Here is an 18,272-nt window from a genome sequence, read left to right on the forward strand (position 1 = left end):
ATCAGGTTTTTCTTGACTTCGTAACCACTACCACCAACCAAAAGATACTAATTCAATACAATTCTTCACATTCTCTTCTTATAGATCATTGTTTACAGCTATGATACCAAATTCACTCAAATATGTTAATATTTGTCTTATTCTAGGGAAGTACTAAGTAGGGTATTTAAATAATTTCAGAATGTAAATTGGTTTGCAATCATTATTAAATAAAGTGATATGTATATATATTAAACATGGTACAAATATAATTAATTTTAGATTTATTAATAAATTAGCAAAACCATTTTCTACATTTGCTTTACAATCATCCACAAGTTGCAAAAAGGAACCTGTTGCTTAAAACCAGTTATACCTATGGATCCATATCACTGCACAAAACTTAGGGGAGTTTATGCACATATAAAACTATGTTCTTGGAAGATACAGCTTGTTTCTTGAAATGTTATTAATATCAATTAATAACAAATTTTCCATTTGTTTTCGTTCTGACCTATCTGTTCGACTTTTTAGTTTACGAGCAATAGTTTCATGCAAATAGTGAACAGCATCTTTAGATATTCAGAATCTTTGCAAAAATTCATTATCATTCCATTTTTCAAAATGATTTTCTCTAGCCCTACACTGTTTCTGCGTTCTCCTCCCTTCTACAATATTTATCATTCTCAGAAAATATTTAGTTAAATTTTCAATGAGGGAATGAGGTTCATTTTTAAGGTGTAAATATGATTTCCATTGACAATGACAAAAATGTGAGGTGAAAAATCCTTGAACCAGCGTTGAACCGCCGAACATCGACCGCTCAGCTGAACCCGGGCTTAAACCGAGTTCAAGAATTAAACTTTGTATGTACATACAACGCACTTCTTGCCCTGAACTCGGTAATGGCGCTGAGCCGGAGTTGAACTTCGATTGTACAATCGGTCCTTAAGGTCAAACAAACAAACACAAAATAAAGCCATGACTGAACACAACTTGTTAGTGCTAGTCAGGGACGTCAGCAGGGTTGCCAGATTGGGGTATTTTCGCACAATTTTGGGGTAATTTGAAAACGTATAGGGGAACTTCTCTAAGCAGAAATGGTTGGGAGATTTTTTGGGGAGAAAATTATGGATGATTTTAAGGGGTCATACTAACTTAAGGGGTTATTTTTCTCTACATTTGACTAAAAATTTATTAAAATGCGGCAAAACATTAAATTTGGGTGATTTGAGGGAAATGGAAAAAGAAAAAGCAGTTGTGTATTACAACAAACATGCTAAAAAGTTAGATTCAATTAAAATACGTACTAAAGTAAGGATCTAGCACCTTTTTTGAAGATGTATTCAAACGAAATTGAAAATTTATTACTATAAAGATTAATAATTATAATATAATAATTAGGTAGGTACATTAATTTGTATAGGTATGTAATATTTTTTAAATAAATAAAAATCAGTCAGTCGACTTTAATGTAATATATATAAATATGCAGATATTATAGATTCATCTCATATAAATTAATAATATAAAAGTAACAAAAACATAATCAAGGACTTCTTCACTTTATATAAAACATTAATTTATAGTATGGTATAGTTAGACCCAAACCCAGACATCCAAAGTGAAAGTTATCCTCCAACACCAAATTGTTCTATATGGTCCACATAATGTTCAGAAAAAAGTCACACCATTTTTAGCGTCGGGTTTGGGGGGGGGGGGAGAGGGGGGGAGAAATCTGCAAATTCGTAGTTTTTTACGTTTTTCGTCAATATTTCTAAAACTAAGCGGTTTAGCATGAACAACCCTCTACACAAAATGGTTCTACATTAAATTTGAAATAAAAAAGGCTCTATGCATAACCCTTCTAAAATGAACGGTTCCAAAGTTACGGAGGTAGTATAGTATAATTGGTCAAAAAAAAGGCCTAACCCAGGCATCCAAAGTAAAAGTTTTCCTTCAACACCAAATTGTTCTATTTGGTCCACATATTGTTCAGTAAAAAGTTACACCATTTTGAGCGTCCGGTTTGGGGGGGAGATGGGGGAGAAGTCGGTAAATTAGTAGTTTTTTTACGTTTTTCGTCAATATTTCTAAAACTATGCTTTAGCGTAAGGAATGTTCTATAGAAAAAGGTTCTACATAAAATTTAAAACAAAAAAGGTTCTATACATAATTGTTATAAATTTCTCCCCCCTCTCCCCCCCCCCCCAAACCCGACGCTCAAAATGGTGTGACTTTTTTCTGAACATTATGTGGACCATATAGAACAATTTGGTGTTGGAGGATAACTTTCACTTTGGATGTCTGGGTTTTTGGTATAGTTATATCATAAATATTGCCCAAAAAATATAAAAAGTATCGAAAACCTCGACTTTTCACCCTCCGTAACTCTGGAACCGTTGATTTTATATAACAATTATGTATAGAACATTTTTTGTTTTAAATTTCATGTAGAACATTTTTGTATATAACATTGTTTACGCTATAGCATAGTTTTAGAAATATTGACGAAAAACTTTAAAAAACTACTAATTTACCGGCTTCTCTCCCATCTCCCTCCCAAACCGGACGCTCAAAATGGTGTAACTTTTTACTGAACAATATGTGGACCATATAGAACATTTTGGTGTTGGATGAACACTTTTACTTTGGATGTTTGGGTTAGGCCTTTTTTTGGATCAGTTATACTATACTACCTCCGTAACTTTGGAACCATTCATTTTAGAAAGATTATGCATAGAGCCTTTTTTATTTCAAATTTAATGTAGAACAATTTTGTATAGAAGGTTGTTCATGCTAAACCGCATAGTTTTAGAAATACTGGCGAAAAACTTAAAAAACTACGAATTTACCTATTTCTCCCCCCTCTCCCCCCCCACAAACCCGACGCTCAAAATGGCGTGACTTTTTTCTGGACATTGTGTGGACCATATAGAACAATTTGGTGTTGAAGGATAACTTTCACTTTGGATGTCTGGGTTATGCCATCTTTTGCAGCAACTATACTATACTATTAGTATTTAAATGGTTTTAAAATTATTTACAAATAACAATTCAGAAAAGTATTTAAACACCAAGTATGGTACTCTGAATTCTATTTACTCTGTAAACACAAAAAGTATTTAAATCGTGAAATACTGCCAATCAGCCTTCAAGTTAAAAATATGAAGCCCATTTCCCCGATTTAAGTTTATATAGGCAACTCAAATTACATGGCCTAAATTTTACCTGATCCTTTTCTGTCTCTCTCTAGGACCTCTCGTATGTTGACCGCAATCTCGCTTCACTCTTTGAATAGGGCTTTTTATCGATTGTCATTTGTTTCGAGCTTCTGTCATATGTTGTATAATCTGAGTATAATATTAATACATGAATGAAAAGCCCTCTACGCTGTGAGCTCGTACGTAGAGGGGATATTTACAAATTCGCAAGCGCCAGTAGTGATAAGTCTGTAAACGTTTACCGGAAATTTGACATAAATTTCAAAGTGATTAATTTAAAATTAAAATTAAAAACATTAATTATAAAAAATATTAGTTGGTCAAAGCTGTGGTATATATTTTTACCTTAAATATACTTACGTTTTAAATACTGAATTTAAGTTTTTTTAATGTTCCGTAATATGTAATTATAAATTAATCTATTAATCTTAGCGCCATCTACACGATAATTGTGAAAGTATCCGAAGTAAGAAATTAGAAGAAGTAAGAAAACGTCAAAAATCTTAAAAAAATCGATTACAATTTAATTACTTTTTTGCGTTGTAAACATTAAGCGATAACAATGAAATAATAAATTTAAAAATTACCGGTGAAAGTTGAATTAGTAATCAGCTAGGAGCGACACCAGCGAAGCTCAGAGCGTATACGCTCTGAGCTTCGCTGGTGGCGCTCCTAGCGGATTACTAATTCAACTTTCACCGGTAATTTTTAAATTTATTATTTAATTTTTATCGCTTAATATTTACAACGCAAAAAAGTAATTAAATTTTAATCGATTTTTTTAAGATTTTGCTAATCATTTTGACGTTCTATTTATAAAATATGAATTTCTTACTTCGGATACTTTCACAATTATCGTGTAGATGGCGCTAAGATTAACAGAATAATTTATAATTACATATTACGGAACAGTAAAAAAACTTAAATTCAGTATTTAAAACGTAAGTATATTTAAGGTAAAAATATATACCACAGCTTTGACCAACTAATATTTTTTATAATTAATGTTTTTAATTTTAATTTTAAATTAATCACTTGACATTTATGTCAAATTTCCGGTAAAGGTTTACATACTTGTCACTACTGGCGCTCGCGACTTTGTAAATATCCCCTCTACGTACGAGCTCACAGCGTATAGGACTGGGCGATTCCATCAGTATTGACAGTTCGTTGCTGAACACAGACAGCGCAGGATTTGTCAAAAGTTATGTTCCACGATGCACGAAAGTTTTACTTTACGATCAAAGTCCACGCAGTTTCAGAGTGGATTTTAAAATGTATTTTTACCTGTAACTGCGAGCGAAGAATTAAACAGGTGACACCGTCTCCCCCACCCAACTATTTACTGCAGCTCTGGAATATGCATTTAAAAAACTGGATTTAGCCCGATCAAAGGATAATCTGACCCCAAAAATAATAAAGGAAGGATGAAAATTTGCGAATAGGTAGTTGAAATTGTCTATTATTATATCAGAAAACGTTTACAATTCTACATCCCCTCCATTTTACAAAAATGGAGGGGAATGCCCCCTCTTGAAGGTAAAAAAGATACATTCAAAATAAGACCGGAATTGGATAAAATGACTAATTCTAAACAACTTTTGTTCTATAGAGTTTTTTCACTAAGTCAATACTTTTCGAGTTATTTGCGAGTGAATATGTTAATGTTTTAACAAAATTAAACATGTTTTTGAACGGTTTTTCGGAGATAACTCAAAAAGTAAGTATTTTGCGAAAAAAAAATATTCTTAGCAAAAATATAGCTCATAAAAAATTTAAAAAAATGGTGTATACACGAGGTCTGTAGACCTAGTAGAAGCAGAGTTGCAGCTAATGAAAAGTAGGTTCTTTTTCATCAAATTACAAATCGAATATTTCAATGTGAAATAACCCAAATACGAAGCACTTTTCGGGGATATTTCTGATGCACGAAAGTCGTAAATACGACCTGGAAGTAAACAAAATGCGAATTCATTTTTTTTACTAGAGGGCGAGGGGTATGACAATGTTAATATCTTTAGTTACTCCTATGCTCACCAGGTAGCGTACCGCTTATTTTGATTTGCCTATTGCACAATGTAACGTAGTAATTAGAATAGAAGTACTTAGTATGTTTATTACTGTACTTAACAACATGAAAATAAAATTTAATTTAAGAATATTTACAACCTCGACTGTTTTTAGGGTTTTAAAATGCGTGTTATAGTCCAGGGAAATAAGAATTTTCCCAGGACAATGAAATATCCAGGTAGCTGACAACTTTTTTTAGTTATTGTAGACCTATAGGAAGAAAACAAACATATTTCCTGCCTACAGTTCGGAGCTGTTTTTAATTAAAAAGCTAAATAGTTGACATACAATTACAAAATTTGATTTTTTACAAAAAAGATAAAAAATCATTTTTATTCTAAAATCCTAATGCCAAATTTTTGAAATTTTGTAGTTCAGAAACATTTAAAATAACTTTAAAAATATTGTCCGTAGGAAAAATCTTTTTATACACTCGAAAGGCTAGTATTTTAAAACACATTGTCAAATAAAAAAAATTGGCCTAGGTCAATTGGGACCAAAGCTAGATATGTGTTGTTTTTTAATTCACAGCTAATTTGTTTATAATAATTAAGGAACCACATTCATGCCATTTTAAAGAATTAAACTTGTATATTTTGTTAAAAAAATTTCACAAACTTTGTATTTTCACAGGACCCTCTACGAATTTTCAAAAATTCAAAAAAGTTCAAATGGATATTAGGGGGAACTTTCAAATCTACGGAGTTCAAATACCGAAAAATCAATTTCAAACTAATACAATTTTTTATATCTCCGGATCTACTCAATGGATCTTGATCTTTCTTTTTTTTTAAATATAATTTTTTTTATAAAATTATTAATTAATAAACAGTCTAATTAGTTCAAACAATTCTTGAAAACATATTTTTTTTTCAAAAATCTATTTCTTTAATCATAGTATCATTAATAATCATAGAAAAAGTTAAAGTACATTTTAATAAATAAATAAATTTTATAAATAATTATTTATTGAAGATAATTTTTTTATTAAAGTATACCTTAAGGCCTTCTTCTTCTTCTTTTGCCCTTTAATTCGTCCAATTCTGAACATAGGCTTCCCCCAGTTTCCTCCATTCGCTTCTGTTTAGTGCTTTCTGTTTCCAGTGCGTTCCTCCTATCTTTTTAATGTCGTCTCCCCATCTCATCTGGGGTCGTCCTCTTGCTCTCTTTCCTGTCCATGGTCTCCATTGTTGTATCGTGCTATTCCACCTATTGTCCGTTTGTCTAGCGTTATGACCTGCGAACCTTAAGGCCATTGGTACATAATTCGCAAATATTTTACGGCTATCCCTACCTTTTCTGTCTTTACACGACAAATTACGTGTTGTAAAATTCACACTGGTATGGATATGTAAACATTACTAGAATGTCATTCTACTTGATAATGCCATCATTAACTTAAAGAGATGGCTTGTGAATGTCCTTGGATAACTGTTATTTGTATAATTGCAAATTAATATTTCAGTTAATAAATGTGATAATTGTTTCACTATGTATTCAGTGATTGTAATAATTTATATGTACAATAAAAACTAATCCTCAATCGAGAAAAGAGGAAAATTGTTTAAGTGATTTTTAATAATATATTGTTACTATGGAACGCTTACAATTTTGAACATCTTTAACAACAAAATACTTGGATCACAGAATATATTAACCTGATGTATTCTCTGCTTGCATCTTCCACAAATAATACACAATAAATAAATTTTTATTAAGTTCTCGTCTTAAATCAATTATTTATCAAATACACTATATATCAATATTATTTAATCAACAACTCAAAATATTCCCGATGCCATCTCAAATATTCAAAATTGTCACTGATTGTCACTGTCTGACTGACAGTATGCTGACAATATTCTATTCGACTGAGTGCGTTGTAAGACAAAGATAGATTTGGAAAATATTACCACGGACATTGTGTTCATTTTTTTCAAATCCTGAAAAAACCAATAAATATTTTTGAAAAATTTAAACGCAGAATGAAAGACTAAATTATTACCGAGGGACGAAAGTCCCTTAGAATAAATAAAAAGTTTATTTTGAATGAGATATTTGAAATTAAAAATCACACTAAATTTTCTCTTAGTTTTTCACCCCTGTAACTTATTAAAATAAACATTATAGAAGTTCTCAGGGACTTTCGGCCCTCGATAATAACGCAATCTTTCATTCAGCGTTTAAATTTTTCAAAAATACTTATTAGTTTTCTCAGGATTCGAAAAAAACCAATCCCCATTTGAATAGCATTTCAGCCGAAAATACGTTCCCATCCCCTTAAATTTTTCTAAGAATAATAATGGTAGTAGGTATGATTAAAAAAACAGATTTTTAGTAAAAAATTATTTTTTTTAAATTGTTTAAACAAATTAGACTTTTTACTTGTCAAAACGAATTGCATATTTGTAATGTACACAGAAAGTACATATAAATTGCAATAATGTTTAAAGTCTGATTGTTGTAGTAGTTTATCAAATGTTTATAACTTTATCACAATGGTCTATAGGGCTTTTCATATATTGTCATTTGTTTCGAGCTTCTGTCAAATGTCGTATAATCCGTGTATAATATTAATGTACACGGATTACACAACATATGGCAGAAGCTCGAAACAAATGACTGTGAATGAAAAGCCCTATAGGGTTTTTCATCGATTGTCATTTGTTTCGAGCTTCTGTCATATGTTGTATAATCTGTGTATAATAATAATATACACGGATTATACGACATATGACAGAAGCTCGAAACAAATGACTGTGAATGAAAAGCCCTATTCTGGTTGTATAACCTACATGTCTACCATGTGATCTGGTGCCCCTGTCCTGTGTCATCGCTCTGTCAACAATCACTTTAAGTGATCTATGATCACAGGACTTTACATAGGACTTTTCATCGATGGTCATTTGTTTTGAGCTTCTCTCATAATATGTTGTATAATCTGTATAAAAAAATTACCTACATGGATTATACGACATATGACAGAAGCTCGAAACAAATGACTGAATGAAAAGCCCTATTTATGAGCTATTCATTATCATGACAGAAATTAAAAAAAGAAAGATCAAAATCGATTGAGCAGATCCCGAGATATATGTTTAGTTGGGTTCTTTAATAAATACTCTTAAGTACTCTTGATTAAGATATATTTATTAGTTTGAAGATAAGTTCTTACGTAGCTTGTACCGGTTACCCGGATCAGACTTAACCTAACTTAATGCTAACCATTGTCCACCTACATGCCATCTATATAGGCAACCAATACACGAACAGAACAATATAGAAAATGATAGTAGTTTTAAGGGGATGGGTACGTATTTTCGGCTGCAATGCTATTCAAATGGGGAATCATTTTTTCGAATCCTAAGAAAACTAATACGTATTTCTGAAAAATTTAAACGCAGAATAAAAAATTACTTTCTTACTGAGGGCCGAAAGTCCCTGAAAACTTCTATAATTATTTTAATAAATTACAGGGGTGAAAAACTAAGACAAAATGTAGTGTGATTTTTAATTTCAAATATCTCGTTCAAAAGAAACTTTTTATTTATTTTAATAGACTTTCGGCCCTCGATAATAATTTAGTCTTTCATTCTGCGTTTAATTTTTTTAAAAATATTAGTTTTTTCAGGATTCGAAAAAATGGACACCATGTCCGTGGTGATATTTTCCAAATCGAACATTCGCTATCTTTGTCATACAACGCAATGAGTCAAATAGAATATGATGACAAGACACAGTGACAGTTTTAAATATTTGACATGGCATCGGGAATGTTTTGAGTTGTTGATTAAATAATATTGAGAGTGTATTTGATAAATAATTGATTTAAGACGTGAACTTAATAAAAAGTTATTTATTGTTTATTATTTATGGAAGATCCAAGCAGAGAATACATCAGGATATATTCTGTGATTCAAGTATTTTGTTGTTAAAGATGTTCAAAATTGTAAGCGTTCCATAGTAACAATATATTATTAAAAAATCACTTAAACAAGTTTCCTCTTTTCTCGATTGAGTATTAGTTTTTGTTGTACATATAAATTATTACAATCACTGAATACATAGTTAGTGAAAAAAATATCACATTTATTAACTGAATTTGCAATTAAACAAATAACAGTTATCCAAGAATGTTTACATATCCATACCAGTGTAAATTTTACTACACGTAATTTGTCGTGTAAAGACATAAAAGGTAGGGATAGCCGTAAAATCCTTGCGAATTATGTACCGATAGCCTTAAGTTGCTTTTTTAGTTTTTTTAACTCGTGCATTTGTCGGCTCCCAGCTCCCCCACACTTACCACGACTAGTGACCATTTGAACTACATTTTTAAAAATTCATGTAAAATATCAGGTTTTCGTTTATGAAAAGGATTTTTCTACTGACAATATTCTTAGTTATTCTAAATGCTTATAAACTATAAAATTTCAAAAATTTGACATTATAATTTTTCACTAGATTAAATAATTTTTTCTGATATTAAACAATGCCTAAAATCGGCATTTTGAAGGTTTCTCAATGTTCTAAAAAATTAAATTTTATAATTATATGTCAACTATTTAGCTTTTTAATGGAGTGCAAAAATCGAAAAAATCACGTATTTTGCACTATATTGTTAATAATTAAAAAACGGTTACGAACTATAGACAGGAAACAGGTAGGTTTTCATCCTATAGGTTTACAATAACTAAACAGTTGTCAGCTACCTGGATATGATTTCAGTGACTCACAAGGTCTTCATTTGGTATTATGAAGCTTAACAGCATTAAATTCAATATAGGATGATTGATTAGTGGGGTAAAGCTCAATAGATCCGCTATAGTAATAGATAGCAATAAAAGGTGATAACAAAATTTTTAGCCACCTTTGAGCTTCACATTACAAAATTAGAATGTTACAGGGTGTTCGATAACACAGTGGCAGACCAAACTTATGTTTTTTTTAAATGAAACACCCTATATTTTATTTTAAATTCGAAATTCTGTTAACTTCTCCATCACAAAAATAGAAAGGTTTGTTATGTTATATAGGGTATTTACAAAGTTATAACCAATTTTATATGAAAATCGTAACAAGTTCAACTCCCTGTATAAATAAAAATAAGCAAAACAGCAATTGTTTATTAATGCCATATTTTTTAAGTATTGTCAAGATTTTTAAGAATGATTGATATTGTTAATTTTCTTTATATCAAATACAGGGTGAGTCAAAACGCAAGTACATTATTTTCTCAGTAATTTTAAATGGAACAGTATTTTATATCACTATTGAAAAGTACCATTACCGTACTTTAATTTTTAGATAACATTTCCTATATCTAAATTTATTAGTTTTCAAGATATCTTCATTTTTCAATGGACCAGTACCGTGGCCACCCAAATCACCAGAATTTAATAAACTGGACTGATTTTTTTGGGGTTACATTAATAATGAAGTTTATAAAATACCTCCAACAACAATAAATGAGATGAAAAATAGAATACAAAGTGTATTTCGATGTGTTAATTTACAAAGGCTTCGTAGAGTAAGTAGCTCATTCAATGATCGTTTTTAGGCGTGCATAAATGTGTTAGGAGGTAGTTTTGAACACATCTTATTATGTAATTAAATATTAAAAATATTTTATTAAAAGTAGCTTCTAATTTTTTTAAAGTTTTTTAGTTCTTTATTTGTTATACTGTTACATTTACAATACAAAAAGTAGTGTTTAATTCTCTTCAAAAAATGTTGTATTTTGTGTTTGTGTGTTTTTTTTGTAAAATTTATTACTAACTTTCTTTCTTGATTTGTTACATTTACATAAAGAAGTAGTTTTTAATTGTTTCAAAAATGTTGCATGTTGTTTTTTTGTAAAATGTATTACTAATAAATTATTTTTATTTCTTTATTTGCTACATTGTTACATTGATTACCGGATTGATAATTAGTACCTAATCGTCAATTGTCAATTCAGTCATGGCTTACTTAAAATTTAGATAAATTTATACACCTAAAATAATTTGCTCTGAAAAATGAAAATATCTCGAAAACTAATAAATTTGGACATAGGGAATGTCATATAAAAATTAAAGTACGGTAATGTTATTTTTAAATAATTATATAAAATACAGGGTGTTCCATTTAACATTATTGAGAAACTATTGTACTTGCCTTTTGACTCACCCTGTATTTGATATAAATAAAATTAGCAATACAGTCGAACCCGCTTATTGGAATAGCCTTTGTACCAGGCAAAAATATTTTTATAACCGGGATATTCTAATAACCGATCATTGGTGGCTAGTCGAAATAAGTGTACCGAATATACGTAATAATATTATTTACATACTATGCCAATGTGTAGTTTTACATACTATGCCAATATGTAGTTTTACATAATATGCCAATATGTATATCATGTATGTACACCTACATAATCAGTATATGTAAATGGTTTTAGGTCTTTTTACGTCAATAATACAGTAGTGTAACTACTACTTATCTATGTATGTGTTAAATACCAAATTACATTATATTATGTACGTGAATGAATACAGTAGCAGTAGGTAATTAATATAAAATGTATGCAATATGTAGATATGTAATATTTTCTTATTAAAATGCATATAACAAAATTACTTATTTTTTCTTGAGAAATTATCGGTAATTATAGTTTTTTGTTGTTAATCCGTGTGGTCATCCTTAATCCATTGGTTGAATCTAACTTTTATTGGCGGCAAGAAATGGATGAATTTAACAAAGCCATAATTCACATCTTGCAAACAAGTAGGTAAATTCTCTCTCTAAATAAACTGCTTCTAACAATTTTATAGCAGGCAATAGTGCCTTTGTGTAGACAAATAAAAATTACTTTATGACCCATGCATTTGTCGGCTAAAAATCGAATTGGTACTCGTAACAAAGTAATCAATATTTATTGACCTAATAATATCTAATCCAGCACTACAGGCCCTTGACGATTGACCATAGTCGTTGAAAAAAAGAAATAGTCGTTGACCTGCAAAATATGCTAATAAGCGGTATTATCTAATTAGAACCTATTCCAATAAAAGGATAAATTTATTAAGGAGTAAATGGAAACGTTTCGGGAACTCGAATTTATATTCCATAAACAGGGATATTCCTATAACAGGTATTCTAATAAGCGGGTTCGACTGTATCAATAATTCTTGAAAATTTTGACAATGAATAAAAATATATGGCTTTAATAAACCATTGCTGTTGTGCTTATTTTTATTTATACAGGGAGTTGAACTTGTTACAATTTTCACATAAAATTTGTTATAACTTTGTAAATACCCTGTATAACATAACAAACCTTTATATTTTTGTGATGGAGAAGTTAACAGGATTTCTAATATAAAAATAAAATATAGGGTGTTCCATTTAAAAAATCATAAGTTTGGTCTGCCACTGTGTTATCGAACAACCTGTAACATTCTAACTAATTTTGTAATGTGAAGCTCAAAGTTGGCTAAAATTTTTGTTATTAACTTTTATTGCTATCTATTACTATAGCGGATCTATAGGGCTATGTTGTATAATCTGTGTAATATAATAATATCGTATGGCATTTTTGCCGGGTAGATCCTTTCGAACAGTTCCGGCGCCATTTCGCCATAATATGTGTATAATATTAATGTACAGGGATTATACGACATATGACAGAAGCTCGAAACAAATGACTTTGAAGGAAAAGCCCTATTGAGCGTGACCCCACTAATCCATCACCCTATCAAAATCTATGTATTTATCTAAGACAAAACATAACTTATCAATAATATTAAATGACCGTTTTGGAGTGTAATTTTCAGGAGCAACTCCGAATTGCATGAAAATTTGGATTCAGGTTCTACTTATTCTTCACTTCAAAGTTGAATTTGTGCCGTTGGTTGCTTTTACCTAGGAGGTGACAGTCGCCCCTTCTCGGGGGTGAAAAAGCGCGTATTTAAAATATGTGAGCCCGGAAATGAATAAACTGACACTATTTGCGATTGAAAATGTTTATTTTTCGACAAAAAACTACGTTTTTAGACGGTTTTTCGCAAATAACTCAAAAGGTAAATATTTTATTGAAAAAAATACTCTTAGCAAAAGTGTAGCTTGTAAAAAAACGAAAAAAATGCTGTGTCAGTAAAGTCTATAAACCGAGTAAAAGCAAAGTTGTAGCTCATGAAAAATATGTTTTTATTCGTCTAATTTCAAATCGAATATTTCAACGTGAAATTACCGAAAAATTAAGCAACTTTCGGGAAAACTTATTAACATTTTTTTAAGTATTTAAAAAAGCTTTATTTGTACTTTTTACAAAAGTTTCTGGCGTCAAAAATAAACGCTGAAAAAAGTTGTTTTTGGTAAAAAAAATCGTGACAATTTCCCTCTATTGAGCACCCTAAATAAAATTAATCGTTACCGCTTTACCATTTACTTTAAATGTATGTGTATTGTTTATATGATCTGTAAGTTTGACCGGTTTTCAGTGCTTATTTTTGAAAAAATTTGGTTTTATAGTAAAAAAAAAATTTATAAAAATTTTGGAAAAATTTCCTTTTTTCAAAATAACTTAAAAAGTATTAGCGATACGAAAAATCTCAAACAGTAAAAACTGTAGGTTTTGCTGTTATAAATATGCTAGTTTTATTTTGTTTTTCTGTAAGACAAAAATTGGTTAATATTTGGCTGTTTAAAGTTTGCATATACTCGTAATTATTTACTCATTTAAGCCCTTTCATCTATAACCCTTTCAAAAATAAGCACTTTAAACCGGTGAAACTGACAGATCATACTAAAAATAGATAAGTAAAGTATATTGTTTGTAAAGCGGTAACGATTCATTTCATTTGGTGAACTAAACACGGGAAGATTTTCATGATTTTTTTTTACCAAAAAAGGGGGCCAACTTTACTTTGAGCGTAACTCCTTATTTTTAATGCTAGAAACTTTTATGAACAATAATAAAGCTTTACACATATAAAGACTTTTTTAAACACAACTCAAAAATTTCTTACAGATAATTTCTTCAATACTAAGAAATGCATTAATGGTTACATTTAATTTTCTTATCATAAAGTTTTTGTTTCTTAAATTGAAAACTACAAATATTTTGCAGTATAAGAAATATAATGTTAAGTTAATCCATATTTATATTTGCGAACAAGAAATTTTCTTGAAATCAAATAAATATTTTAAACCGCAAGAAATAATCCTTCATAAATACCCTCTGTAGTAACTGTGGTTATAAAATAAAAACTTTATCATTAATGCCGAAATGTTACTTGCAAAGAGATTTTCTTCCACAAAAGAATTGCGCAGAGTAACTATTTATGATTTAATCGTCAGTGTTTGTCAAGATGGTGTGATATGAGTTCATGTTCATATAGATGGATTTTGGATTTGTTGGTGTTCTTTAAAAATTAACGGATATCTTGAAGGTACGTACATATATAGGTATTAAATAAAAGTAAATTGAGTAATTTAAGATGTAATAATGATATTGTTGCGTATCCGAATGGTTATAAAAGAAACATAATAGTATCTTTATATGCTTTTTAGGTATAATTATGGACAACTATGAAAGAAAGGAGCTTATTATTCTAACTGGGAAATAAGCCACAATTTAAAGCTGGGACAGAATGATATAACACCCCTCCCTGGGATTGTATTTCTACCTCGACGACGGTGGGAGGGCCGAGTAACCGGTCGTGGTCCCTAAAATTGTGAGGGGAGCACGACCGGTGAAACCAAGAACAGTCCCAGCGTCCAGCGACTGTGCACCGGGTGAGCGCCGGACACCGCCGCACGGTGGTCTTTTTTCATAATCTATGGTTGCCAAAGGTATAAAATTCATCTTCAAATAATCGGTTATAATGACACTCATTGAATACCTAGGTAACCAGGTAAACAAAATAAATCGTTCTTAGAACTCAACTCCCACCTCGAAGAGAACAATTGAAACCGAAAGTTGTACTTCTTTACCGAACTTACGCTCAGTAGTTTCAGGCAATTTACCAGCGCCCGCGCCCTTTCAAAGTGAATCAAAGTGTACCTAGAACTGTTATTTTAATATTTTTTGAAATGGAAGTCAAGCGAACAGGTATATTTACAATATTATAAAACAATAGTTGTACCTTATTGTTGATAAAAAAAATATTTGATTGTAAATATGATAATATATTAGCACTAAAATAAGAATTTGTAAAGATTTTAATAGAGTAAAACTTTTGGGATTGTTCGGGATTGTTGCTAAACTATTTTTTTATTGTTACTTTATTTATTTATCTCTCAGAAAAAGTTACTCTTGTGTGCTCGAACGTGCTCTTTCTATATTTTTTAAATCTTTTTAGGTTCTTGTATTTTACATATTATACAACAATGTTTTATCTGTCTACGAATTTTCAGTCCCTTATATTTAGTCTAAGAGCTGGGAGCGGATTTTGTGCGTGATAAGTAATATGGAAAAACTATACGGGGATATATTGAATTAGTTGTGTACATGACTTTTCCCAACGGCGGGAAATCAGAGTGGGGGACGAGGGTAGTTATAAGGGGTCAAAATCGCGGTTTTTATTATTTTTTTTGTGACGCTCATGATGGAAATAGTGCACCAAAATTTGCCTGCGTGGCGGGCAAATGTTGTGAAGCGTCACAAAAAAAATAATACAAACTGTGACTTTGACCCTTTAAAACTACCCTCATCCCCAACTCTGGTTTCCGCCCCTGGAGATTTTGCTTAGTTACGTCATGATCTACTTATTCCCAAATTTTGGTTCACTATCTCGATGACGAACGTCAAAATCCCTTATAATTTTTATATTCACCCCTGCCCCCACCCCTTTGTCGGCACACAACGTTCCGCCCCTGGAGATTGTACTTACTTACGTGATGACCTACTTATTACCATATTTTGGTGCACTTTCTCGATCATGAGCGTCACAAAAAAATAATAAAAACCGCGACTTTGACCCCTTATAACTACCCTCGTCCCCCACTCTGGTTTCCGGCCCTGGGGATTTTACTTAGTTATGTCATGGTCTACTTATTACCAAATTTTGGTGCACTATTTCAGTCACAAACGTCGCAAAAAAAACCCTTTATATTTTTTATATTTACCCCTACCCCCATCCCTTTGTCGGCCACGCAGTGTTCCACCGCTGGAGATTTTACTTGGTTACGCCATGACCTACTTATTCCCAAATTTTGGTGCACTATCTCGATCATGAGCGTCACAAAAAAAAATAATAAAACCGCGACTTTGACCCCTTATAACTAACCTCGTCCCCCACTCTGGTTTTCGGCCGTTGGGGAAAGTCATGTACACAACTAATTCAACATATTCCCGTATAGTTTTTCCATATTACTTATTACGCACAAAATCCGCTACTATCTCTCCGACTAATTGTGGTGTAATACTTTTGCAACCATAGATCGTCAGAAAGGACCACTGTGCGCCGCTGGATGCTAAAGGGCGTCGCAACTGAGGCGAGCAGGACTTACATGGACTCTACAAAAACAAAAAAAAGAATATTAAAACATGAAGACGACTACAGGCAAGGGAATAAGGACGATGAAAAAACTAAGAAAAATGAGAATGGGGAAGAACGGCCGCAAGACGGCAGACTAGAAGAGGAAGAACAAAGAAGATTCGAAGAAGAAATGTTGGATTGGCACAGTAGGCAGCCAAAGATGAACAGGTCGGGTACTCAAAAACACTCGACACTGGTAGGGGATGATGTGTTAAAAGAAATTACCAGAGCAGAAGAAGATAAAGAGGAAGGAGATACAGGGGAAGAAGATCCATTGGTGGAAAGAGTAGAAGTGGAGGAGATAGAAGCTGAAGGGGAAAAAGAAAGGCAAAGAAATACACAGTGGCAAGACATAGAAGAGAGCATTTTGTCAGCTCTTCTGTTTGATGAGGAGGACAGAGAAGAAATGAAACAAAATAAAAAAAGGAAAGGGGATAGCCTCGAAATAAACGAAAAATTTAAGAAAGAGAAGCGAGAAGAAAGCGTAAAATATTCCGAGGAAACGGAAAATGAGAGGATTCAAAGGAAACTAAAGGAGGTACTACACATACTAAATGCCAAAGGATCCATAGAGGGAGAAGAAAAGGCCAAAGCGAGAAAGCTAATAGGTGAAATAACCGCCATACAAAACAAAACTAGCCAAAACCAAAACCAAACGACACAAGGGGAGGAGGAAGACATTAAATGCGAACAATGCAAACTTAAAATAGAACAGGAAAGGAAGAAAAAAGAAACCGAAAAAATAATAAGAGAGTTAAACAAAGGGGGATATTAATGACTTTAGTCAAATATATAAAAAGAAATGGGAAGAAAAAAAAGTTTACGAAAAAACGAAATGGGAACAGGGGGGTTCTAAAAAATCTACAAGAGACAATAGAAAAGAAGGAATGCCTGATATTAACGAGGAACAATATAAAAGAGGGAGGGGTAGAAAGTGTTATACGCACAATTAGGGAAGAAGTCTATGAAATTATTGAGGGTTGCAATGAGGGAAATGTAGAATATATAGAAAATGTGAAGAAAGCTCCATGGCCAGTCAAAGAAGGCAATGGTATACGTATGTAATAAAAATTAAGAAGCAAGGGATGTATGAAATGGCCGAGAGGGCCTTGAAGCAAACCAAAGAGAGGGAGGAGCTGCCGGAAACAATCCGCGTAGTAGTAAATAACGAAGTAAATAAAGAAGAGGTGCGGAAGGCCCTAGAATTCGTGGGTCGGGGAGAGAACATAACGTGGGAAATCGTGATAAGAGAGAAGGAAATGGACAAAGGGGCTAGACACGAACAAGAGGAAGCCCTCCTAATCAAAACGGGAGGGAAGTCATACACTGATGTCCTGAAAGAAATGAATCAGAAGATAGACATCGGACAAATAGGAGTCAAAGTAGACAGGATGAAGAAAACAGAAGGGGGGGACATCCTGGTTAAACTAAAGGGGAAGGGAGCCGCCGAAAAGTTAAGGAAGGAAATGGA

At 31.8% G+C, this 18,272-nt stretch overlaps 1 protein-coding gene across 1 annotated transcript; it reads left to right on the plus strand.

Moving 5' to 3' along the window:
• Nucleotides 1–16,772: 16,772 nt before the first annotated feature.
• LOC126892241 (DNA ligase 1-like) lies at nucleotides 16,773–17,866 on the plus strand. Its single transcript, XM_050661736.1, has 2 exons — nucleotides 16,773–17,496; nucleotides 17,586–17,866. The coding sequence occupies exons 1-2, from the start codon at nucleotides 16,773–16,775 to the stop codon at nucleotides 17,864–17,866; spliced, it is 1,005 nt and encodes a 334-aa protein (XP_050517693.1).
• Nucleotides 17,867–18,272: the final 406 nt, after the last annotated feature.

The sequence above is a fragment of the Diabrotica virgifera genome, chromosome 1, assembly GCF_917563875.1.
Source record: "Diabrotica virgifera virgifera chromosome 1, PGI_DIABVI_V3a".
In the NCBI taxonomy this organism is placed as follows: domain Eukaryota; kingdom Metazoa; phylum Arthropoda; class Insecta; order Coleoptera; family Chrysomelidae; genus Diabrotica; species Diabrotica virgifera.